This window comes from Herpailurus yagouaroundi, unplaced genomic scaffold (assembly GCF_014898765.1).
Source record: "Herpailurus yagouaroundi ecotype Mexico unplaced genomic scaffold, PumYag 194, whole genome shotgun sequence".
NCBI lineage: Eukaryota > Metazoa > Chordata > Mammalia > Carnivora > Felidae > Herpailurus > Herpailurus yagouaroundi.
Window position 1 is genome coordinate 245,175 of NW_024412425.1, and position 24,469 is coordinate 269,643.

The window sequence follows — 24,469 nt, forward strand, 5'->3', positions numbered from 1 at the left end:
GAGATCTGGCCATCTGCCCTTGCCATCTGACCAGCCACAGGGCTCAGCATTTAACCCAGAGGCCCATGGTTATGCTAATATCATGGAGGATTTGCTACGTGCCAGGTGCCGTTCTAAGTGCTTGACATACAGAACGATTCATTTACCTGCCACCAACACACCTGAAGAGTAGGCACTATTAGTATGATCCTCCGTGTGGCACCAGGGACTCTTGGGAATTTGACCCTTCCTGAAGCTCCAGACGTGAGCAGGGGTTCAGGTCAAGAAGGAGCCCCTGTACCCCATTTACACTGCTTGAAATGCACTTGGTGTGGTACAGCTGGTGGCTCGTGGGCTAGATAAGAGCCACAGGGTGGTTTTCAAAAATATATTATTTAAAACAGGGGAGTTTCCTTCTCTCTTCCACCCACCCATCCCGGCCCTTAAACAGAATATCCCTGATTATGTATCCTCACCTTTGTACTTTGATTTTCTTATCCTGCACCTACTCCCCTAACATCATTTGCCTGAAGCATTTGACTTTGAGACTGTAACACTAATAGGTGGGTGAAGAATGACTCAGATACAGGCTTTTGTTTTGTTTTGTTTCAGTGCCAAAGAGTCCTTCCACTCCCATCCACTCCCAACCTTTCCCCGTACCATGAGCTTGTGCCTTTCCAGGCCGTTTTTGTTCTTTTTGGGGGGAGGAGGATTTTGGACACTCCCCCTGCCCCCACAGCCCCCCCCCCCCACTATGATCAGGAAATAGGCAGGGGCCACTAGCGTAGGGCGGTCTGGTCTTTACGGGACACTTTACCATCACACACACACAGCTCATTCTCACTCCCATATGGGCCTGCACAGGCCACCCACCAGGACTGCCACTCCCTGTCCTGCCACAGCACACACTTAGCTGGAGGCCCAGGTCTCTGTTCATCCCTCCAGGGACTCCTGCCCCCCATGTCTCCCAAGTCCCATTTGTCCCAGAACAGCTTTTGAATTCTTTGGGCAGTATGGAAATCTGGGGTCCCCTCTAGCTGAGGAAAGAGGCAGCGCCCTGAGCAGGGTCTGAGACCACCCTTCCCATCCCCTTCCGGGGTCCCACATGGGGAAAAGATCTCTCTCGAGATTAGAGAGATAACAAAACAGAGAGGTAGGAAAAGAGAAAGAGAAACAGAGACTAGGTCCCCGCGTCATAGAGCATCGGGCAGAGAAAATGAAATAGACAAGCGATAGGAAACAGAGATAAAGAGAGAAACGGACATAGGAGAAAGACTAAGCGACAGAGGCACGGAAATTAAGAGCCAGACACGGAGTCCAGGATGGGAAGAGGATGTAATTTAGTGGCTCAGAGAACAAACTCTGGAACCAGACTTTCGGAAACATAGACTGGCAGAGGCAGAAGGTACAAAATAGGTGTTTTTTTAATTGAAACTTTTCATAAAAAGTAGAGGGAACGTGAAGGGCGCCGTGGGCTAGTCCCGGGCCCCCGCAGCGTCGGTAGGAGTTGCTGAGGGTGGCAGGAGCAGCGAAGGGCATCCCTCCTCCCATTGGTTCGTGCGTCCTTCCTCTCCGACCACTCGGGCTCCCCGTGCTCATGCGCGCCAGCGGGCGGGAGAGTGCGCGGCAGGGAGCCGCGTGCGCAGGCGCGGAGCAAACAGCCTGGGACCGCCGGAGCTCAGGCCCGCGGCCGGGCGGGCGCGCAGTGGTGCGGCTGGTGCGTGGGCGCGAACCCTGGGCGGCAGATGCAGCGGAAGGAGCCATCGGTGTTGACGCAGCGTGCGTTGACGCAGAGCGGGGAGGCCGCCTCGGCCTCGTCACACTCGTTGATGTCTGCAGAAGGAGGTACAAGGATCTCTGCTCAGGGCCGGGGACCCTGGAGCCGGCTTATCTGGCCCCTGGGGGTCCAGGGGTTCAAGGGGTGCTGAGCCTCCTGCTTGAAGTTGAATCCAATCACTACCACCTGCTGGCTGTGTGAGCATGGGCAAGTGGCTTAACATCCCTGAGACTCAGCTTTGTGTTCTATAAGATGGGTATGGTAGGGCCTATGTCACTAGGATTTTGGTAGGAAAAGAATACTCATAATGATATCACAACAGTTAATGCTTACTCGATGCCAGGCATTGTTTAAAGCACATAATGTGTATTTATCCAACTAATAACCCTGAGGTAGGTAGTGATTCTGTTTTCATATGGGCAAACTGAGACGCAGCCTGGGGAAGCTCCTTGCCCAGTATCACACAACAAGCCCACATTCTGCCCAGTTCTCAGAGTGCCCAGTCCCCTGCTATTTTTTGGCTGTGAGTCCTTGGGGGACTCAGTTCTCTTTTCTGAGCCTTGGTTTACACATAGGCCTCAGTCTCATTGTATTTCAGTATTAATGATGTTCACAACTCTATGACATGGATTCTACAACTTAAGCTCATTTTTCAGATGAGAAAAACTAAAAAAAGGGACGGTGACCTGTCCCAGGGTCACACAGCAAGTTGCAGAACTGAGCCTGAGGTCTGTCCGACTCCTCCAGAGTCCTTGATTGTAACCACTTTGCTTTACTACTGCCTGAACTAGGCAAACATGATTCATATAAGACGGGAGCTCTCCAAAGCGGTCAAGTTGCCCACGGTAGCGCTGGGACTCCCTAGCAATCACACCTGCGGGATTCTACAGGATTCTTCAATCCTGCTTCCAGCCCAGCCCCCCGCCCGGAGGTCAAGCTCTGCTTTTCTCGCAGCCTGACCTCGCCTTCTTCAGGCACATCCCATCCCTGCGCGGGATGCACTTCCTGCTTCCCCTGGTCGGGCCCAACCCCTTGACGTCCCTGACACCTCCCGCCCCCCCCAACCTCCGGTCAGGGCTTCCACCCTAGCCCCGCACAAGCTGGCCCTGGCCGCCTCTCACCGACGCAGGTCATGCGGGTCGTGTCCAGGCGGTAGCCACTGAAGCAGTCGCAGGTGAAGCCCTCGGGGACGCGCACGCAGCGGCCGTGGGCGCAGCCATCCAAGATCCCGCACTCCTCCGCCTCCAGTCCCTCGTAGGGCCCAGACAGCGCGCCTGCGGAGAATGCGGGGCTCCTTGGTTAGGGGTCTCTGCCTTCTAGATCTTAAACCCCCAACGGGGAGGGGGGCGGTGCGCGTCCCTGGCCGGATATCCTCTTCTAAACCGTGAGTCCTGTTCGCGGGCTGTGGGGGGCGCCGTGGGGCCAGGTTTCCCTAGCACTGCTCCCCATCACTTTCCTCCTGTCCTCAGCTCCTTGGTCTGCAGGTATGTTTCTGTCCCTCGTCATCGCTGCTCTCCGACGCTCTCTCCTACTGTATCTGTGTTCTCCCATCTCTCTGAGCCAACCCCCCGACCCCAGCTTCTCTTTGTTTCTGGATCGCCCGCAGTGCTCACCAGCATAGCTTCCACCTTCAGGTGACTCCTCAGGCTCTGGGAAGGAGCCACGCGTGTCGCGGGACCGATAGCGCCAGCGGGTTCCCGGGCCGGGTGGTGCCGCAGCCTCAGATTCACCATATGGGCCACCGTCGTCCTCAAAGTCGGGCATGTCATAGGGTGGTGCTCCGTAGGGGGCCTCTCGGCGGGCGAAAGGCCCAGGAGGTGGTGGGTAGGGGTCGTAGGGTAGCACGGGTGGCGGGTACAGCTCGGGCCCGTAGGGAAGGCCCTGGTAGGGTGGACCTAGGTCAGGGCCATATTCGTAAGGGAGTCCAAAGCCACCTGGCCGCGGGGGGCCATATGCAGGGGGGCGCAGCACATTGCACAGGGCCTCAAAGTCATCTGTGAATAGGAGCCAAGCCTCATGGTTAGCCCTCAGAACCCACCATTCATGTTCCCTGGCTGGAAAGAGGAGCCCAGAGGAGAGGAGAGGAGGAGGGCCTTGGGCTGAGGCATGGGAGGGACTTCAAATGAGGGGGCTGGGATTGCAGGGCCCCATAGGGTTTGTGGAGGCAGGATTAGGGCTGAGGGTTGTGACTGGGATTCCATGGTGCTGGGATTGAGAGTACTAAGTACTGGGACTAGGAATCAGGGTCCAAGTGCTGGAATAGGGAGGACCCATGGGATATTGGACTAGAGGCCTAGAGAAATTGGATGGGGGTGTTTTAGGAACCAGAACTGGGGAGTCCCAGGACTGTTACTGGGGTGCTCAGGGGCCAGGGTGCATAGGAGGGGATCTGAGCCATGGGACCTGGAGGTCTGAGGACCAAGGATCAGGGTTTTGGGCCTGGACTGAGTTCCCATGGGCTAAAGATTGGGGGACTCAGGAGTTCCAAGAGCCAAGATTTGGGGGATCTCTGGGGTTGTGGGTTGGGGTCTTAGGCACCTGGAAGTGAGTGTCCAATACATTAAGACTCGGAGGTCTGTGAGTTCTGACCAGGTAGTTTGTGGGCCAGGACGGTGTGTCTGAACAACTGGTATTTGAGGTCTAAAGGTCCAGGATTTGGCGGGGTGGGGGGTGGGTGTCTCATGGGATGTCTTGGCCTCTGAGTATGACCCAGGCAGGTCGTAGTACCTGAGTCCTGGGCGGGGCAGAGGGCACAGTCCATGCCCCAGGCCTCGCCATAGAGGCAGCAGCACTCTGTGTAGGTGGCCTGGCGATCCAGCCGAGGGCGACTGCATACGAGGTCAGCCCCCACTTCCTGCCAGCACACTCCCAGATTGTCATCTGAGGGCAGAGACAGCATGCATCAGGGTGGGACAGGCAGGATAGGACCCTCCCAAATTCTTGGCCATCTCCTGTGCTGGAGCAGCCCAGCTACCCAGTGCCTAACACCAGACGCTTCTCCTCAGCTGTGATCTGACTCCCAGAAGGCCTCTGAGCTAGCTCCAGGGGAGTATGCGCTTGGTCTGGCATGAGGCAGTCACATAGGAGGAGAAAGCGGGGGTGTGGGGAGGGGGGATGTAGACACAGGAAGTGGAAGGAGAAGAGAGTTTGGGTCATTGGGCAAAAAGAAAGGACCCAAAGAGATAGAGACAAACACATCGAAAGAGTCAGAGAATCCAAGAACAGGAAAGTAAAGATGGAGAGAGAGACGAAAAGGAACAGACCCCTAGAAACAAAGACAGACCCAGAGAGTGGCAGAAATTCAGAGAAAAACCTAAAGACAGAAACCCCAGAGAGGTGGAAGGAGACAGAGGCACACAGGGGAATAATAAGAGGAAGCACGGCTTTGGCACTTTGTAAGATCAGGTCCCATAACGGTCCTGAAAATGAAATTCCTCACAGCCACCCTGTAAGGTAGTCCACCCAAGGTGCCAGAAGGAAGCTGCGGCCAAGAGGCGATAAGCAACGTGCAGGTACACACGGCCAGCAAGTGCCAGGCTCCTCCGGAACCTTGGCTTTAGAGCAAATCCCCGACACCAGCCCAGCCAGCCCAGCTGTGGTGGCAGAGTCAGACACCGAAAGTAAATAGGGCGTGGGGGGCGTGACCGAGCACGTGCGCGGGGGGCGTGGCCTGGGCGTGGGGCTGAGCCCGGAGAGCGAGGGGCGGGGCGGGCCCGGGGGCGGGGCGGGGCTACCGAGGCTCTGGCTCTCGTTAGAGACGCAGCGGCGCCGGGAGCCGTCCAGCACCAGTGGGGGCTCGCAGGTGCAGTGATAAGAGCCCACGGTGTTGACGCAGCTGCCGCCTTCACACGCCGGCTCCTCGTCTGCGCACTCGTCATTATCTAGGCAGGCATGGAGGGAGTGGTCAGGAAGTAGCCCTCTACCCTTTCCCACTTCCCCAGCGCGTTGACAGCCTGATAGATGGAGTCTAGACTTCGGGGAGGACTTCTGCTGGCGGTGGCGACATTCCAGAGAGGCGCTGGCTTGGTAGAGGGTTGGGAGGGGGTGGGGGTGGAACTGGGGGGCGGGGTGGGGGGAGGCAGGCGAAGCTCGTACCGACGCACTCCAGTCGCTGGGCATGGTAGTAGTAGCCGTTGCTGCAGTAACATGAGTAGCCTGGGGCCGTGTTCACGCACACGCCGCTCTTGCACACCTGGTCTCGGAAGAGCTGGCACTCGTCCACGTCTGCGGGAAGGAGGGTCAGAGGTGCGCCCCACACCAAGAGAGATGGGGCCGGGGTGTGGGGCGGCTGGATGGGGGGAATGTGTGATTCTGAGGCTTGACCGGGGAAAGAGAGAGACCGAAAGGTGGCGACAGAGACCCAGAGGTAGAGATCTGGAAAGGTGGAGATAGGCGAGGGGGCGGGGTAGAGACAGAGAAAAAGGATGGGAGATAGAGGTGAAGAAAACAGGGTGAGATGGAGCTGGGCCTGGGGGCTGAGGGTGAGTGGGGCTTGAAGTCTCAGCTTACCCCTCCTGAGGCTCAGGTCTCCACTGGGTGCCAGGTAGCCCCGGCCATGGGGGCACAATGACTGATACTCAGCTGCACAGAGAGACAAAGCTGAGCCCAGACACCCTGGCCTGGGCCCCTGCCCTGCACCCTGGGCTTGCTCCCGCCCATCTATCTCAGGGCTTACTCCTGCCCCCTGCTCACCCACGTTTTCAGGCCCTGTGCCTGTTTGTGCCCACCTCTCAGCCTCACGCCCGCCTGGCTGGCAGCTTACTCTTGCCTGTACGGTACCAGTGCCCCAGCCCATGTCCAAATGTGTCCTCTGTCCCAGTCGCATGCCTGCCTATTTCTACCCAAACCCTCAGCCCTATGTCCACCCAGGAGCCCATGCCCACCTGTCTCCGTGCTGGGGCACTGCTGGATGCGGCAGCCGCTGCCCCAGCCCTCACCCACGGTACAGCAGCACTCCTGCCATGTCACATTCCGTGCCAGGATGTTGTCACATGCATCGGGAGCTGCTGTGTCAAAGTAGCACTCGCGGCGCCCGCTGCCCGCAGGGCCCTGCCTAGGCGGGCCGGGCCGGCGGGGTGGGGAAGGCGGAGGTGGCCTGGCAGGCAGACCTGGGCTGGCAGGTGCCTGGGGCTGTGAGCCTGGGAATGTGCCTGGAGAAACAAGGGGCTTTAGCCCAGCCAGCATGGGCTGAGCCTCCCACCCCCATGTTACAGACGAGGAAACTGAGGCCCCCAAACGGAGGCTGAACCGGACGCCACACCTCTCACCATCTGTTCTCATTTCTCCCATTCTCACCTCCTGTCATTTTGGCACCTCACACCCTCCCAGGTGTCTGGCCCATCATCCCAGCTGCAGTTTGGGATGGGGTGGGGGGATTCCTCTGGCCTCCTGGCTACCTTCTGGGTCCTCACATCCAATGTGTCCCCAGCTGGCCTCAGAGTCTTTGTCCCCGAACCTAGGCTTGGACCTGGACACCTGCCGGGGGGGGGGGCCCGGCGGGGGGCCGGGCTGGGGGCCCGGGGGGGCGGCGGGGGCCCGGGCCCCCCCCCCCCCCCCCCCCCCCCCCCCAGGCAGCCCACAGCCTCTCCACTTGGCCTCTCACCTCCTGCCACCACCCCTGCCTCCTCCCCTCTCATGGCCCCTGCCTTGGTCCAGTCTTCTCCTCTCCTGCCCAGGTCCCTGCCCTGGATGCTCCCTAGGCTCCCAGCCCCTAGTGTCACCCCCTCCAGCCCACCTGCACATGGCAGCCAGATTCTGATTATCCCCCTCTCCCACCCAAAACCCTCCCAGGGTGCCACAGTGCCCTCAGGAAAGGCCAGCCCCCTGAGAGGGTAAATCAGTGTGATCTAGCACTGCATCCTTCTGCGGCCTCACTTCTCCCCACCCCTTCCCGTGCTGTGTCCAGCATGCCACCCTGAACTTATTTTTGTTCCTCAAACATGGCAGGTCCTCTCTTGCCTTGCCAGGCCTTTGCCCTTGCTGTGTCCTCTGCCCAGAATGCCCTCCCTCACCCACATCACCTGGCTTATTTCTACTCTTCCTCCTGCTCTCAGTTCAGACCTCCCCTCCTATAGGAAGCTCTCCCTTCCCTCTCCAGCTGGGGTAGGCTCCTCCTCTGGATTCCCATAATCCCCCAGCCTTTCCCCATCACAGCCTTGTTCCTTCTGGCCTGAGCTTCCTCCTTCCAGCCCTGATTTCTCTGGTTGTCACTCTCTGGTGATATCTCTGCCTTCTCCCACTGGACTGTGAGCTCCTTAAGGAAAGAGTGGTCTCTCCTGATCACTACCATGTCTCTGGTACCTAGAATAAGGCCTAAACACAGTGGATGCCCTGTGAACATTTGTTGAAAGAAGGAATCTGGTAGAGTCAGGGACAGGGCTGATCCCGGTCCCACAGCCCATGTTAACCCACGTGTTCTGAATTTTTTATTGTTCTTTAAAACAACATTTAACTGATGGCAGCCTGCCCATGCCGGGAATGGTTAGACCACGTCATTTTTCTGTGAGCCCTGAAGCCATCAGTTAAACAGACATATCAGTCTTACCAGCAGAAGTTCGTGGGGGAACACAACGTCCAGTCATAGGGTCAAACTCCTCAGGGCTGGTGGGACAGACACACAGGAAGGAGCCTTCAACATTCTCGCAGAGGGCAGCTCCACACACACCCTGTAGTGTTTCACATTCATTCACATCTGTGAGCAAGAGACAGAGGGGAAGGAGAGTCAATGGTTGTAGGTGTCTGTGATTCCAAAGCTCTAAAAGTCTGAGCTTTCAAATAGAAGGGTATTCTTCATGACCCAGACCCCATCATCCACTTATCTTCTGGTGACAGACCCTGAATTTTCCTTGGGAGCCTTCTGTCCCTCCATTTTCAACTCACGTATTTATGAGTAGGGTTAAATCTACTCTGAGGGGTGGGCACAAGTTCCAGGCTTGGCCAACCAGATTACTGCATTTCTCTGGTTCAGAGAGATAGGCGGTGACTAAACTGGGCCAATCAAAGCTAGTTCTGGGACTTTTGGTAGAACTACCAAGAAAGAGCCTCCCTCGTTAGCCCTAGGGTTGCCAAGCTGAGGATATGAGCCCAGAGATGCCAGGGCCTTCTTTGTCACTCTGAAAAGAGTCTGCCTGAGCAGAAATACAACACGGGAAAGCAGAGGTGAGAGGGAGAGACAGCTAGCCTTGTTAGAATTCCTGGATCCGGGGCGCCTGGGTGGCGCAGTCGGTTAAGCGTCCCACTTCAGCCAGGTCACGATCTCACGGTCCGTGAGTTTGAGCCCCTCGTCAGGCTCTGGGCTGATGGCTCGGAGACTGGAGCCTGTTTCTGATTCTGTGTCTCCCTCTCTCTCTGCCCCTCCCCCGTTCATGCTCTGTCTCTCTCTGTCCCAAAAATAAATAAATGTTGAAAAAAAAATTAAAAAAAAAAGAAAATTTCCTCACAAAATGTTGGGAAAAAAGAAAATATTTCTATGTACTTAAGATCAGTGTCCATTAAAAAAAAAAAGATTAGTGCGCATTTTACAGACTTTACGCACATATTTTTTTAGGCCCTCCCAAAACAAGATCTGAACGAACAGGGTTTCTGTTGCTTGCAACCAGAAGAGTCCTGACTGACAAGGGAAATGCTGTATATTCCAGAGTCTAAATTCTACAACCCGAACGTGTCAGTTCCTATCTGTTCACACACTAAGTGTGAACTCACATTTGTTCAGGTCTACAGAGAGGAGCAGGGCCTGACCCACCTCTTCCCCACCCTCTGCCCCCCCCCCAAGCCCCCGAGCCCCGTACCCACGCAGTGACGCCCGTCCCTGGCCCCCTCGTATCCCTGGTCACAGAGGCACTGGAAAGAGCCTGGCAGGTTCTGGCACACGGCGTGGGCCCCGCAGAAGGACCGATTCCGGCATTCGTCCACATCTGCAACCGCCAGACAGTCAGGCTATTGCTGGGCTTTCCATGCCCTCCACATCTCACCCAGTGCCTGATGGACACCCACCCTGGCATCCGCCCCCTGGCGTGGGCTGATAGCCAGGGTCACAGGCTGGTGTGCAGCGGTAGGAGCCGGGGGTGTTCTCACAGCGCCGGGCTCCGCAGATCGCTGAGCCATATTCTTGGCATTCATCCACGTCTGGAAAAGAGTAAGGTGGGGGGAGGGGAGGGGAGTCACAGGCCTGGATTCACAAGTTCCTGATGCCGCTTCCGGTTCCCGTGATTGAGAAGTCCCTATAAATGCGGTGTTCTAGGAGTCTGAGCTTCTGAAGTGTTGAGACTCTTTTAAGGTCTCCTCGCCATTTCTCACGTAGTCCAAACATGGGCCCATCTCAGGGCCTTTGCACTTGCTGTTTCCTCTGTCAGGAACACTCTTCCCTCAGTTATCTGCATGGCTCCCTCTTTAACTTCACTCAAGTGTCTAGGTCAAGCTCTCCTAGTACCCCTTCCCCCACTGCCCTATCATCTGTGTCCATTTATCATGTTTTATTTTCCTTTTTTTTTTTTTTTTTAAAGTAGGCTTCATACCCGGCGTGGAGCCCAACATGGGGCTTGAACTCACGACCCTGAGATCAAGACCTGAGCTGAGATCAAGAGTTAGCTGCTTAGGGGTGCCTGGGTGGCTCAGTCGGTTAAGTGTCCGACTTTGGCTCAGGTCATGATCTCACAGTTTGTGGGTTCGAGCCCCACATCAGGCTCTGTGCTGACAGCTCGGAGCCTGGAGCCTGCTTCAAATTCTGTGTCTCCCTCTCTCTCTGCCCCTTCCCACGCTCAAAATGAATAAATGTAAAAAATAAAATAGCTGCTTAACCAGCTGAGCCACCCAGACACCTATTTCCCTTCTTAAAGTTGACATTATATTAATATGTCAAAAATATCCATGTATTTTTTAACATGCCAACTGTCACCTCCCTAGACTATAACCTCCATAATGCAGGGACTTGTGTCTGTCTTGTTCCCCCCTGTAACCCCAGGGTATAGAACCATGCCTGACACACAGTGTGTGCCCCCAAACTGTTTGCTGAATGAAGCTTGAATTTATTTACATACTTACTGTCTGTCTCTCCCTCCCCCCACTCCTACTCCCCCACCGTCAGCTCCGTGAGGGCATTGATTTTGTTTGGCTCATTGCCACTGTCTGGCACACAGTAGGTGCTTAATGAATTCCTGCAGAATGAGCGAACGAAGTCCCCTGAAACTAGGCTTCCACGGATCAGAGTTCTGGCAGCCAGAGAGCCAAAGATAGCCCACAGTCATTTCATCTGCTCCCCCAAAATGTTGACCCACACACTATGCAAAAACAAATCTTTCCATTAGCCCCAACCTCCTGTCTCATCAGTACCCCGCTGGAGCCTGGTGGGGAAACAGGGCAGGGGGGTTGGGAAGGGAGGGAGGAGGGTGTGGGGGAAGGTATAAGGAATGAGAAGGGCAGGCAAGGGCTGGGACTGGAAGGGGTGGGCGGACACGTTTGGGGCGGGGCAGGGGCGCTGGAGAAGTCTGAAGAATGGGGGAAAGCACAGAATCCGGAGAGACTTGGAATAGAGCTTGGGAGGTGGGGTTTAAACGGGCAAGGCCCAGCATGGTGGAACCTGGGGAATTTTGAACTGGGAAAGGATGGGCCCAGGACAGCCCCCGGTTGGGCCCCTCTCAGTGACCGGGAGGGCAGCTGGAAGTAGAGGGAGTGGTGGAAGGTGAAAGAAGGCAGGCTTCAAGGGACCCAGAGAGAAAGAAACCCACTGGAAGCTGTGGAGGCGCTAACAGTTCTTCCTGGAGGAGATGTCTTGCTGGGGTCTAGCCTAAAATGTGCACTGAGCTAGAGGAGCAGAGAGGGCTGCTTCTGGAAGTGAGGCTTGGCCTGGTATCTGGTAGGAGTGTCTCCCCTCCCCTCCACCCCCATTTCCCACCTCACCTCCAGGGGAAAATGCAAGGACACCCTGGTGGCTTATTTCCACCACAGAGATGGGGACACAGTTAAATGCATTGGTTGACGGCTCCTTCCCTCCCAAGTCCGGAAGGCAGGGTGCTCCTCCTCCATCCCCAAGGGAGCTCATTCCAGCAACTAGTTCTAGAGACAGGAGCGGGGAAGGAGAGTAGTCTCACCGTCACAGGTGCCCTCAGGTCCCGCGTGGTAGCCAGGGTCGCAGTCTCGGACACAGCGGTAGGAGCCAGGGGAATTCTCACAACGCTGGGACCCGCACAGGGCCGGGCCCCGCTCTCGACATTCGTCTACGTCTGAGAAAGGAGGCAGAGCAGTCAGATGCGGGAAACAGGGGAGGCTGGGAGGCAAATAAGAACAGGTGGGGGGAGTTAAGGAAGGGAGAGGGGAGTCAGAAGCGGGGAAGGGAGGAAGCAGTGGAGGGGAGGCAAATGGCAGAGCAGGAGAGGCAAGGGGCAGGGATCAGGCCGGGCAGGCGCCTCTCACCCAGGCAGGAGGCGAGGTCTGGGCCGGCGCGATGTCCGGGAGGACACACGCACTCGAAGGAGCCGTCGGTGTTGGTACAGACGCCGCTCTGGCAGAGGTCCTCCTCGCTGCACTCGTCCACGTCTGCAGGACAGTGTCCGAAACCGCGGACCACCTCCTCGGCTTACCATTCTCGGGCAGGCCCCTCCACCGCCCTTGCCCCGCCTCTCTGGCTGAGGTCTCCCCTTCTTCCCACCCCCCTCCGCCCCCAGCCTGCCTTAGGCTCCTCCTTTCCCTGAAAGCCCCACCCCTCCGACGCGTTCAGGCCCCGTCCTTTCCAATCACGGAGCAGTTTATCCCGACTCCGCCTTTCCCTCTCCAAACCCCTCCCCTCCCTGGCCGACGCCAAGAGGCTCCACAAGCCCCGCTTTGACGCTTTGAGACCTCAGTCCAAAACGTCAGGCGCCGCCTCCGCCCTCTCCCCGTCCCGGTTTTCTGGGTGAAAGCCCACCCTTTCCCGGTCCAGGCCCAGCCTGGGTACGGACCGAGGCAAGAGGCTCCGCGGGGTCCGGGCCGGTAGCCGGGGGCACAAGTGCAGGCAAAGGAGCCGTCGGTGTTGAGGCACTCGCCGTGGGGAAAACAAAAGTCTCCCTCTAAGCACTCGTTCACATCTAGGGTATGGGAGAAATAGGGCTGCGGGGTCCTGGCCCAGGGAGCATCAACTCCGCCCCTAGCCACACCCCAGAGGGCGGGTTTCTAAGCCCCACCCACATCCTTTAAGTCGAGCTTCTACCTCCCCATCAGGCTTTGTCCAGGAGCCCGGACCCCACCCCCAGGTTCTCCGGTCCTCTCGCCGCCCTCTCCCCACCCTGCCCACCTGCGCAGGGCCCAGGCCGACCCGACGGCGCCCGGTAGCCCGGCGCGCAGCTGCAGCGGAAGGAGCCATCGGTGTTGGTGCAGTGGCCATGGGGGCCGCAGGAGGCACCCGAACTGCACTCGTCCACATCTGTGGGAACAGGGATTTCAGAAAGGGTCTGGTTTGGGGCGCCTGGGTGGTTCAGTCGGTTAAGCATCCGACTTCAGTTCAGGTCATGATCTCACAGTCCGTGAGTTCAAGCCCCTCGTAGGGCTCTGTGCTGACAGCTCAGAGCCTGGAGCCTGCTTCAGATTCTGTGTCTCCCTCTCTCTCTCTCTGCCCCTCCCCTGCTCATGCTCTGTCTCTGTCTCAACAAAAAAGGGAGGGAGGGGTCTGGTTTAGGGACGCTGGATGGATCCTCTTGTGGCAGAGGGCTCTAGAGAAGTTGGTGGGTAGTGTCTTGAGTTGGATATGAGCTGAAAGATCCACAGCAGGAGCAGGTTGGAGAGACCAAGATTCCCTGATTCTGGCGACCATAATTGGGGGTCTTGTAGGTCAGGTTTTCTGGCAACTCCCTGTGCCAGGATCCTGGAGTCAGTGAAGGGACTCTGGATGAGGACTGGGGTCAGAAATTAATTAGGGTAAGAGGTCAGGTATTATAAACCAAGATGATTGGATGGCATTCTGTTAAATCAGGGGTTAGAGTCAGTGACTGGAATCTGAGACCAATTCAGGTCAGGGGTAACAGAGCCCAGAATTCTGCCTCTAGTCAGGGGTCAGGGTCAGGGATCATGAACCCAATACGCCAGGGAAGGTATTCTGAGAATGGGCAGGGTCAATGAAAGAGACAAGATCAAAGGTCACAGAGAGTCAAGGGTTATGGTCAGGAGTTACGGTTAGGTCAAATGTCATGGTCAAGTTTAGGAGTCACAGGTCACATTCAGGGTCAAGGGACAGTCAGGATCAGAAGGGTTACAATTGCTATCAGGGTTGTAGGGAGAGTTTATCAGTAGGGGTAATGGTTAGGTTCAAATGTCACAGACAGGTTGAGGGTTCAGGGGCCACAGAATCAGAAGTCACATTCAGAGTCAAGGGTGGTGGTCCAGGCCAGGACTTGCAATATGGGTCAGAGGCCCATAATCTAGGTCAAGAGTCACAATCAGACTCTGGGGGTCAGGGTCCAGAGGATTGAGGTCCAGGTCAGGAGATAATGGGCCAGGTCAGGGGTCACGGTGCAGGTCTAAGGTCATAGCCAGGGCTTGGTCTCACCAGTGCATCGGCCATGGTGTAGGTGGTGACCAGCAGGACAGGCTCTGCACTGGAAAGAGCCAGGTGAGTTCACACACTCCTGTCCAGGACATGCCAGATGATTCTCACACTCATCCACATCTGGGGAGCAGGGGAGAAGGTGGCCTTGAAGGAGCAGCCCAAAGCCCCCCTCCCCCATCCACATGCCTCCCTCCCTCCCCGGCCTCACCCTCGCACTCAGAGCCGGCAGCGTTGGGTTGGAAGCCGGTGGGACAGACACACTGGAAGCCACCTTCTGTGTTCTCACACCGGCCATAGGCACAGGGCGGGGGGCTACGGGCACACTCGTCCACATCTGGGGCAGAGGGGACCAGTGGGGCTGAGAAAGGGGCCTAGACCCAAACATCTCCATTGCCATCACCACCTACCCCAACATTGCAGTCTGGAGGCAGTCTCTTGGACTTTGCCCAGGCTCATCCCATCTCCCAGGAGAACAGATTCCTTCCCTGTTTACCCAGGGAAGGTCTCTCCAGCTGCCAGGGTGAAGCTAGGGCACCACCTCCTGCATGTTGCCCTCCCCATGTCAGTTGTCCCCTCCCTAGGGTTCCCACAAGCACAAAAGTATCATTCCAAAAGGGAGGCGGAAGGGAGAGCACCCTCATATTTGCAGAAAGGGGAGAAGACTTGAATCAGACCCTCCCCACCCTCTCAGTACTCCTCTGCCCCTGTCCTCCATCACCAAGCCCCATTACTCTGCCTCTCTGACCCCAACCATGTCTCTTTCCAGTCCCCACAGCAAATGGGGGTGGAGCGGGCTTGTGTTCGGCACCCTCACCTTGGCACGGGGCCCCCGGTCCTTGGGAGCGGAAGCCAGCAGGGCAGGCACAGTGGAAGGAGCCAGCCGTGTTGTCACAGCGGCCTGGCCCGCAGGGCGGTGGCTCTTGGGCACACTCATCCACATCTTCTTCACACGCCGAGCCCCGGAAGCCAGCCGGGCAAACACAGCGGAAAGAGCCAGACAGGTTCTCACAGACCCCTCTGCCACAAAGGCCTGGGCTCTGCGTGCACTCGTCCACATCTGCCCGGGGCAAGGGGCCCAGAGTCACACCTTTATGTCCCCCACCCCGTGCTCCCCTCTGCCTCCCTGACCTCCATCAGTCTGCCTCCTTGTCTGTCTCAGTCTGCCCCCCATTCCCCATTATTCAAATTCTCCACTCTACATCCCTCTACCTGTTCAATCCCCAAGCTTCCTGTCCGCCTCCTAGAACTCTAGTCAGCATCAGTCGGCTTCTTTCTGTCCTGTTCTCCATAACTCTACCCCCTTCCCCCAGAACTGACATCTCTCTCCATCCTCCAGCCTCTCCAGCCTCAATGACTCAGCTTTTCTGTTTTCGATCACTTGGCCTCTCCGTCCCCCTGTCACTGTGTCTCTACAGCCATCAGGCTAGGTGTCTGGTTCTCAGAACTTGCCCCCTCCCCCCGCCCCGTCTCGCAGCAATCAGCCTTCCCCTGCCTCTTGCTCAGTTTCTCCATCCCTCATCACTGCCACTCTACCCTTCCCCGCACATCCCCTTCCCCTCTGTCCCTGTCAGTTCCTCACCCTGGCAGCCGGCTCCGTGGGGAGCAGCCTGGTACCCAGCGGGGCACACGCACAAGAAGCTGCCTGGAGTGTTCTCGCAGCGCCCGCGGTCACACGGCGGCGGCACGCGGTGGCACTCGTCCACGTCTGTAGTCACAAACCCGGAGGTTCAGACTGGGGCAGACACTCCCCCTCACGGCCCCCACGCCCGCCCTCCGAGGGCTCTGGGAGGATGGAAGGAGGGGAGGGCAGGGGCGGAGCCAGACTTGGGCCTGGGCCCAACTGGGGAGCGAGCCAGGGACAGTAAGGAGAGCAAGGAATGGGTAGGATTGAGGCGTAGGCGGACGGGGGGGGGGGGGGGGGGGGGGGGGAGGGAGGGCCGGGTGACGCCGGGGGGCCGGGGGGGGGCGGGGGGGGGGGGGGGCCCCGGGGGGGGGGGGGGGCAATTTGGGAAAGGCAGGATCTAGGCAGGGCAATGGAGGGAAGGGCGGCTATGGGGACCGAACCAAGGGAGGGCAGAAGCGAGGCAAGGGGCGTTTAGAGTACTGGGCCCAGGTGCGGCAGGTTAGGAATCAGGAGTCAGGTGCTAGGTTGCCGCGGTTGTAGAACAGGGGCGGGGCCTGAGGGAGGGCGGGAGCTAGTTGGGAATATGGTGGGGGCGGGGCCAAGGGAGGAGCGCAGCGGGACAGGGTTGGGGAGAGAAGTCGGCTACAGCAGGGACCCGCCCCGTCGGGAAAAGCCGGCTGGGCGGGGAAGAAGCCGTGGTGGGGCCGAAGGGAGAGCTGGAGCGGGTCTGGGGGCGGGACCGGGAGCGTGGGGAAGCGTGGGAGGGCGGGAACTGCTGGAGGGAGACCCGGGCAGGGGTGGAGCCTGGAGCTGGGCAGGGCGGATTTCTCACCCAAGCACTCCGTAGCCCGCGGGCCGGCTCGGAAGCCCGGGCCGCACACGCAATGGAAGCTGCCTGGCGTGTTTTCACAGCGCCCGGGGGCACAGGGCGGGGGCACGCGGCGGCATTCGTCCACGTCTGAGGGCCAGGAAGGGGCTGGTCAGGAGGAGGTTGGCAGAGATTCCCCGCCCCGCCTCCGTCCACCCTCTCTGTCGGGCTCACCGACGCAGTGTGTGCCCTGCGGGCTGAGCCGGAAACCCGAATCGCACGCGCAGGTGTAGCCACTGGGCCGGGGGATGCAGCGTCCTGGGCCGCAGACCTGGGGATTGCGCTGACACACGCCCGCAGAGGGACCTGGGGAGTCCAGTCAGCCAGGGTTCCCCCATCTCTGAATCCTCTGTCCCTTTCACCCCCGTACAATTCCTTCAGACGCTCTGCCTAAGACACCCTCATGTCTGTCCCTCCCCACCCCTCTTCCACCTCTGATCCTCCGCTCCTTTGTTATGGGACTTCTTATCAGATCCTCCGCCTGAATTCCCCTTATTGCCACCCCAAAGTCTCCATTTCTGAATATTTGCTTTCCGGTCCTCTGACCGAGATACGTTCTTAGTGCCCTCTGTGTGAAAAACAATTGTCCAACATTAACTCAGCACTTACTATGTGGCAGACTCTTCAGGGATAGTTCAGTGAATCCTCACAATGATCCTCATTTTACAGATAAGGACACTGAGGCTCAGAGAGGTTAAATGACTCGTGCAATCAAGTGAGAACTTGAACCCAGGCCTGTCTGACACCAGCTCCTAATGTTACCCAACACTCAGCTCTCCAAATCTTTCTCTCTTCCCACAAATTCCTTACGTCCTCTGGCTGTAACATCCCTAACCTGGAATCTTCACCTTGGAGCTCCCCGCTAGAACCCCCACCTGTGATACCCCCATTGATGCCCTCGATCCCCTCTACTGCACCTGATTCGGGGATCTCAGGACCAGACCAGGCAGGAATGCTGGGCAGGGGAAGCTCAGGGCCTGGCCTTGGCTCAAGTCGGGGTTCTGGACGGTGTGTGGGCAGAAAGCCTGGTTAAAAAAAAAAAAAAAAAAAAAAAAACAAAGGAATATCAATGAATGGAGAGCTGGATTTGGGTGTCCCCCTCCTTATGAGGCTAGGGCAGCCCCTCAGAGATGACACCTCTTCCTCCAGAAGCCAGCTCACCTGTGGGTGGCCGAGAGGTGGAGGGTGGAGCCCGGTGGCTGACGGACACTCGGGGTGGCTCCTGGCCCAGGGGTCTGGTGTTGTAGCGGAGGTCAGAGGCCGAGTAGTGGTAGCCAGGGCCAGCTGGACAGATCTCCCGAAAACCCTCTAGGAACAAGAAAGGGAGGGAGAGGGGCAGAGAGAGGGCATGAAAGCAGGAAGGAATGAGACAGAAGAGGAATCTAGAATCTGGCCTTGACTGGGGGCAAGGCTTGGCCTGGGTGTGTGTCAGGGGTTTGGGTTGGATGTTGGTTTGGGGTGGTACACTGGCCACAGAATGGGACGTCCCTGAGGGTATGAGTGGGGACCAAGGATGTTTTTTCCTATTTGGGAGAGTGACAGGGACAGGGGTTGAGGGTGAGATCTGCTTTGGTTTGTTGAAGGGTCTGGTTTTTAGGTAGAAGCTACACTGCCAGGGGACTGTCTCTGGGAAGGGCATATCTGGGGTGGGGACGGAGCTTAGACTGAAGGCAGGATCTCTGGAACTCCAGACTTGGCCAAAGCTTGGGGACAGGGTTGGGCAGGCAGCATACCTCAAGGGCTAGGGGTAGTCAAGGCTGGGGTTGATGCGAAGGGGTTTGTCTCAGGGGTGGGTGGGGGTGGCCAAAGGTGAGGTGGAACCCTGGTGGAGTCCACTCTGGGGATCTGAGGGCCTGGGGCACCTAGGGTGGGCACCGCGTTTAGTCAAGTCTAGAAATAGGCCGGGCAGGAGGCTGCTCACCTGAGCCAAACGGTGGGCAGAGCTGGCAGCCTCGACCCCAGGCTTTGCCCACGCGGCTGCAGCAGCAGATCTGCTTGGTGATATTGCGCAGAATGGGCAGGGAGCAGCCACCGTCGCGGAGGACGCGGAAGCAGGGCCCTTTGGCCTCTGAGATCACATGCTGGGCTGGGGGTGGGGGAGGAAATTCTTCAGGGTGGGCTTTCGACTATAGGGAACAGTGGGGGCGAAGGGATCTGGGAGACAGGAGGATGGTCCCCGGGAGGGGTTGGTGGGTGTAAAGGCCATTCAAAAGAAGTCTGTAAAGGCCATTCAGGAGAGGTGAGGGGTCTGGAGGTGTGAGAAAGGTTTAGGGCCTGAGGGGGCAATGGGAGAATCTGAGAAGGATCTCAAGGTCTGCAGAAGGTCTGGTGGTCGAGGGAGAGGAAGGGATTTGGGGGCCTGAGAAAAGCTAAAGGAAGTCTGAAGATCAGAAGGGATATGGATCTAAAAGTTTGAGGGGTTCTTAGAGGGGCTGAAGAAGGTCCAAGGAGTCTGAGAGTATGTAAGAATCCGAGACGTTCTGGGGAGGGGGGGTGTCTAATAAGAGTGACTGGGGGGACCCGGGAGTCTGGGGGGGATCGTGGGAGTCTAAGGCAATTAAAGACCCCGGGGGTGCTCTGGTATGGGGTCTGAGGGTCTGGCGGACAGGCGGGCAATCCAGCCTCAACCCTCTCCCGTGGCTCACAGATGCAGCTGCTGCGGGACGAGTCGTGCAGGAAGCCGTCCGGACACACGCACGTGTACCCACCGTGCGTGTTTGCACACTCCCCGTGCTGGCAGCGCCCGCCGGTCGCGCACTCATCCACATCTAGGAGGAATGCCGTGGGCTCAGGGTCATCAGGGATGGGAGCTCCCTGCCAGCCCGGCTCGTAGAGCCAAGCCCTTCCCACTCCTGCCCCCGCTCACCTTGGCAGGACCCATTAACCCTTTCAAAGCCGGTTGGACACGGTCCATCTGGGGTGCCCACTCGGTCGGAAATGCCTGTGGAGAGAAGAGAGGGGTGGGCCAGGGGCGGGCGGAGCCAAAATAGATGGGCGGGGACAAAAGAGGGATGGGAGAGATTAAAAGATGAGTGTGGCTTGAGTGCAAGGTGAGCCTGAGATAAGCCGTCTGGCAGAAGGCAACGTGGGAGGTTCCAGAAATTTATGAGTGGGGCCATGGTATAAATGTGGGGTGAGAACAGAGTAAACAAAGTCAGAAAGTGGAGTGGGCGGTACCAGAGCGGTATGGATAGATCTAGACTGGAAATGATCCCCACAACAGGGTACGTGTGGTTAGAATTTGTGAACAGGGTTTGTCTATGGGCAGGGTACCAGGAGCCACGGGGTTATCACCTCTCCCCAGCTCCAAGCACCTCAGGGACGTTCTGGGACTTACCCAGGTGCTCCGAGCATGCCTGACAGTCGTGAACGCCCCAGGCCAAGCCGGCCCCTCTGCAGCACACCTCCTGCGTCCGGAGCCCGGGCAGCGGGGACGCACACTGTGGGAAAAGTGTTGGGTGAGCGCGCCCCCGCGTGGTGGCACGCTCCGGGCCCCTCCCCACCCGCCTCTGCTCACTTCGCCTCCGCGCAGCTCTCGAAAGCAGTAACCGAAGCCCGAGGCATCCGAATAGCTGTCCTCGCGCGGCGCACTCTGTGCCAGCACCGTGTAGGGCGCCGCCGCCTCCGCCCGCGCCGCCGCCTCCGCCCGCGCCACTGCCTCGGCGTCCGCCTCCTCCCAAGAGCCGGACACACGCTCCACCTGGTGCACCACCACGGACGCCTCCTGCGGGTGCTCCACGTGGACGCTCACCATGGACGCCACGCCTGGAGGGAGGCACGGCGGGGCGAAGGGGTGTCTACACCCCAGTTCTTACGGAATGGGACTAGGAATGGGCAGAAGGGCGCACTGGAGAAGGGTACTTAGGGGAAGGCAGGAAAGATGGGGGTCAGAGAAACGGCGAGGTAGTGGACAGAGGGATCAGAGGGGACCCTGGCCGCGCCCTCCTCACCGTGCTCGTCGTCGCGGTGGTTGGCCAGTGGCATGGTGTACACCGAGCGGGTGAGACCTGGCATGGCTGGGGCCGGTGGCCGGGCGCCTGAGGAATGCAGCTGGCAGAATTTGCCAGCGAAGTCCGGGGGACAGAGGCAGCGGTCAGGCTTCACGCACACACCGCCGTTGTGACAGATCAAGGGACACAGGACTGGGGGGGAGGGGGAGGAGAGAGGCTAACTCAGTCCCTAACGTTGTCACCTAGTGGTTGTAAGCCGCTCCGCCTTGAGCTGTCCTGTGTCACCCCCACCCACCCAGACCACCTGCATTGGCTGGGTCCGGTCTTACAGCCCTCTGGTATAGCTCCTCCCACTGGGTCAGTTCACCACGCCCTCCCGCTCTTCACTTTCAGGTCACTCCGCCCTTCCTCTCGAGTCCCACTTTGAGGTCGAGTCCACCGTGTTCCAGCCCCACCCAGGCAGCGCTGTCCCCGCCCATTGGCTCAGCCGCGACCACTCAAGTTCTTTCCTTAGCACTTAGCCCCGCCCATCTTTTCACCAGGCTGGATTTTTTGCTGTTCTAGCTACGCGGACCCGGCGCTGGTCTCTTCCATTGCCTAAATCAACGTTTTGGCCACCCCCTAACACCACTCCCCTTTCCCAACTCTGTCTCTTTAGCATTCTAGGCACGCGCACATTCCGTCTGGCCAGGTCCACGAGACTCAATCTCCGCCCACTGGCTATGCCTCGCCTTCTAAGAGCCTTGCCCACATTACCTTCTACCCCCGGGATTCTAAAGCTCGCCTATCCAGGTGTTTAACCTGCTGCCTTTAGCCCCGCCCACCTTCCTTTCCTCACGCGGATTTCCCCGGGCTCTCGGGCTCACGCTCCTCCCGCCCCACCTCCTCGGCTATCTGGGCGTCCTAGCCCCACCCACCACGCTTTGTCTCCGCCCACCTCCCCTCCGGCTCCCGCTCCAGAGTTCTAGCTCTGCCTTCCCGCCTCCTGTCGCCCGGGGGCGGGGCCGCGACGGGAACGCGCCTCCTCTCCCCTCTGCGCGCCCTCGCTGGGCCCCAGGCCACCTCTGGGCGGGGCTCTGCCAGCTGTGCGGCGGGGTAAACAAAGAGAGGGGTGCGGCGGGGGTAGGGCGGCGGCTCCGCATTCCGGACCCTTGGGGAGCCCCGAGCCCGCTGAGCCAAAGAAGGCCGGACGTATCCTGCGAGGGCACCCCCTCCCTTTCTCCCCCGGGGCTGCAGAGAACAGCTGGAGACAGCTGTGCGGAGGGGAGGAAGGGGGCAGGCGGCTGGGGCCGTCCAGGAAGGCGTGTGTGGGATTCTGAGCCACACACTGGAGACAGGGAAAGCGTAGAGGGAGCCCCTTCAATTTAGAAGGGTAAAGAGACTGGACTCCTGGAAGGAGATCAGATAGAGTGCAGTACTCTGGGATTCAAAGATGGCTTAAGGTTTCTAGAATGGAAAGAGAGCCTAGCTCAGAAGAAACCGAAGCTCCCTTTCAACAGAAGAAGTCCGTTAAATCCTTTGGGGAAGTTGCCCAGAAAACAGGACTCTAGTGCCTTCTAGGGGACAGCTAGTTTGAGGGTGCTGAGAAAAGGATTTACATGGAGAAATGGGATTCCCTGGGAGTCCCCAGCACACAAGAGCCTCAATTGTCTGAGAAGATTCTAAGATACTGTGGATCTCACATCCCCTCTCAACTAAGGGATTAGGTGCCCAAGTCTTTGGATGAATGGCTGCCTGGGGGGGGGCAGTCACAGTATCTGTGGAGAGTCTTCTTGTGAGAATCAGCTGAGCAAGACCCTCTGGGGTTCTCTGAAGATAGACGGATCAGAAGTTCCTGGGGAGGGCGGTCAGCTGGAAAAGCGAGGCTTGGAAAGACAGGAATCGGGAATCCGATGGCACTTAGTTGGAAATATAAGAGAATGGAAGTCTTTTGTGGAAAGAGAATTCAACTGGGGAGTGGAGTTATCACTACATAGGGTCTGTAGTCTAGGGTTTCTGTGGGAAGCAGGGAGGAATAGCTGAGGGACAATACTACAGAGTTGTCTGGTGAGGGGCACAGTTTGGGGGATTACATCAGAAGAATGGGAGGGAACTTTACTGGAGGGGCTGGTCTCTGGAGTCTGTTGATAGGGGTGGGGAGGAGGCTTAGGGTCTGAAGGCTAAGACTCTGGGCTCCCCTAGTTAGGAGAGTCAGGCCAGGCAGGACTCCAGAGTGTCCTAATAAGGGTCCTTAATTGAGTAGCCGGGAGAGGCTTAACTAGGAATCAAGATTCCAAAATAGCAAGGGTCTCTGCTGGCAGGCATGGTAATCCAGCTAGGTCTCAGGGCATTTCCCAGCCTCCTCGGGCATTTCTCCGCCTTCTCTTGGTCTGAATGCTGGCCCCCCACCCAGCTCCCTTGGGGCTCCCACACCCAGGACGTGTTGCTACATGGGCACGGCCAACTCCATGCCCCACGCCTCTGGAGAAATAAGGAGCTGAGGACACTGGGGTCCTGCCGAGGTCAGCCCCCCTTCACATGCCCCTCTTGTGCCTCCAGGGGCTTGGCACCCGCCTGGGCACGGCGCCTGGCACGGGCGCGTTGGGGCTGGGCCGGGAGGGAGTGTAGGCAGGAGGGAGGAAGGGGAGGAGGGAGGGAGTGGCAGCGGGCGGGGGCTCAGGCGGGAGATGAGCTCACGCCGGCCAGGGCTGGATTGGCTAGGGGCCAGGCTGGGCGAGTTCTCAGAGCCAGGGGCCCCCACTCCCCACTCCAGAGGGCCTCTGGGGTTGGGGGCAGGTAGGCCGCGACCCAGAGAGCCCACCCATCCCTGCACCCCGGGGCCAACAGGTGACCCGCCCTCCCCACCTCACCTGAACCCGGCGGGGGGGGGGGGCTCCCTATCTGTAGGGGTGCCTGGTGCGCGCCCTCCTGTCCCCTCTGCCCCCAGGGGGCGCCCCTTCCCCTAGGCCTCCTATCTGGGTTTCTCTCCCACGTGCGACCCTTGCAACTCAGAGTCCCGCAGAGACCCTCCTTCTAGGGACCCTGTCCCCCTCAGCTCTGCCAATCAACTTTCCTCACCCCAACCCCCCTCCTCACAGGCATTCGCATCCTTTCCTAACCCCTCCCAACCAAAGATAAAGAAACTGGGACACCCCTCGGGGCCCTGAAACTCTCCCTTAGTCTCCAAGGACTCCTTACAATCTCAGCATTGGGGCCCCCTTCCCCAAAGCTCCCAGGCTCCTCAATTCTGGTATCCCCCACTTTGACTCAAAGGCATGAAAGCCTGCCCCAGTCCCCTCACGTGGGACGCCACAGGTCCCTGCGAACCCTCATTGCTTTGCAAAATCGGGACCCTCAGGACTCAACCCCAAAAGCCAGGAATTTAAGTCTCCCTTCCTTAATACCCCAGGGATTCCCCAACACTACCGTACACAGAATCTGGGCTCCCTCTCCTGGGGGAACTGTCTCTCCCGTCCCCGGGGATCCTCCTCCCCCTGGGAACCCCTCCCTCGGGACCACCACCCCGCACTCACAGGCGCGGAAGCCGGGTCCCCCCGGGGCCGCCCCGCCGGGCGCGCCGCTGTCCACGCTGGTGGTGTTGCGGGGCGCGCAGGTCGGGGTACAGCGGGAGCCGGTGGGCCCATGGACGCAGCGCAGGCCGCACACGGCGGGGGTGAAGCGCACGCGGAGGCGCTCTCGGGGCCGGCCCGGCACGGGCTGCGGCCCGAGCAGCGCCAGCAGCACCAATAGCGACACCCGCGCGCCGCCCGCCATGGCTGCA

The 24,469-nt window shown here is 58.7% G+C and overlaps 1 protein-coding gene across 3 annotated transcripts in view; it reads right to left on the bottom strand.

Annotated features, from left to right (window-relative positions):
• Window positions 1–1,384: 1,384 nt before the first annotated feature.
• Window positions 1,385–24,469, bottom strand: part of LTBP4 (latent transforming growth factor beta binding protein 4) — a 27,753-nt gene continuing 4,668 nt past the window's right edge. For 2 of the 3 annotated variants that reach the window (XM_040445824.1, XM_040445825.1), the window contains exons 5-33: window positions 20,710–20,901; window positions 20,277–20,524; window positions 20,097–20,199; window positions 19,626–19,700; window positions 19,405–19,527; window positions 18,681–18,845; window positions 17,921–18,067; window positions 17,677–17,784; window positions 16,934–17,065; window positions 16,724–16,849; window positions 15,847–15,972; window positions 15,082–15,324; window positions 14,476–14,601; window positions 14,268–14,387; window positions 13,020–13,148; window positions 12,688–12,813; window positions 12,164–12,286; window positions 11,842–11,973; window positions 9,749–9,880; window positions 9,544–9,669; window positions 8,301–8,447; window positions 6,640–6,906; window positions 6,266–6,337; window positions 5,852–5,980; window positions 5,491–5,637; window positions 4,484–4,636; window positions 3,370–3,750; window positions 2,878–3,030; window positions 1,385–1,812 (exon numbers count right to left, since the gene is read on the bottom strand). In XM_040445824.1, coding sequence (XP_040301758.1) covers window positions 1,658–1,812; window positions 2,878–3,030; window positions 3,370–3,750; window positions 4,484–4,636; window positions 5,491–5,637; window positions 5,852–5,980; window positions 6,266–6,337; window positions 6,640–6,906; window positions 8,301–8,447; window positions 9,544–9,669; window positions 9,749–9,880; window positions 11,842–11,973; window positions 12,164–12,286; window positions 12,688–12,813; window positions 13,020–13,148; window positions 14,268–14,387; window positions 14,476–14,601; window positions 15,082–15,324; window positions 15,847–15,972; window positions 16,724–16,849; window positions 16,934–17,065; window positions 17,677–17,784; window positions 17,921–18,067; window positions 18,681–18,845; window positions 19,405–19,527; window positions 19,626–19,700; window positions 20,097–20,199; window positions 20,277–20,524; window positions 20,710–20,901 — 4,406 coding nt within the window. In that variant the 3' untranslated portion in view covers window positions 1,385–1,657. Of the gene's footprint in view, window positions 1,813–2,877; window positions 3,031–3,369; window positions 3,751–4,483; window positions 4,637–5,490; window positions 5,638–5,851; window positions 5,981–6,265; window positions 6,338–6,639; window positions 6,907–8,300; window positions 8,448–9,543; window positions 9,670–9,748; window positions 9,881–11,841; window positions 11,974–12,163; window positions 12,287–12,687; window positions 12,814–13,019; window positions 13,149–14,267; window positions 14,388–14,475; window positions 14,602–15,081; window positions 15,325–15,846; window positions 15,973–16,723; window positions 16,850–16,933; window positions 17,066–17,676; window positions 17,785–17,920; window positions 18,068–18,680; window positions 18,846–19,404; window positions 19,528–19,625; window positions 19,701–20,096; window positions 20,200–20,276; window positions 20,525–20,709; window positions 20,902–24,221; window positions 24,464–24,469 lie in introns of those variants that run through there. The other variant, XM_040445826.1, reaches the window with a different exon arrangement.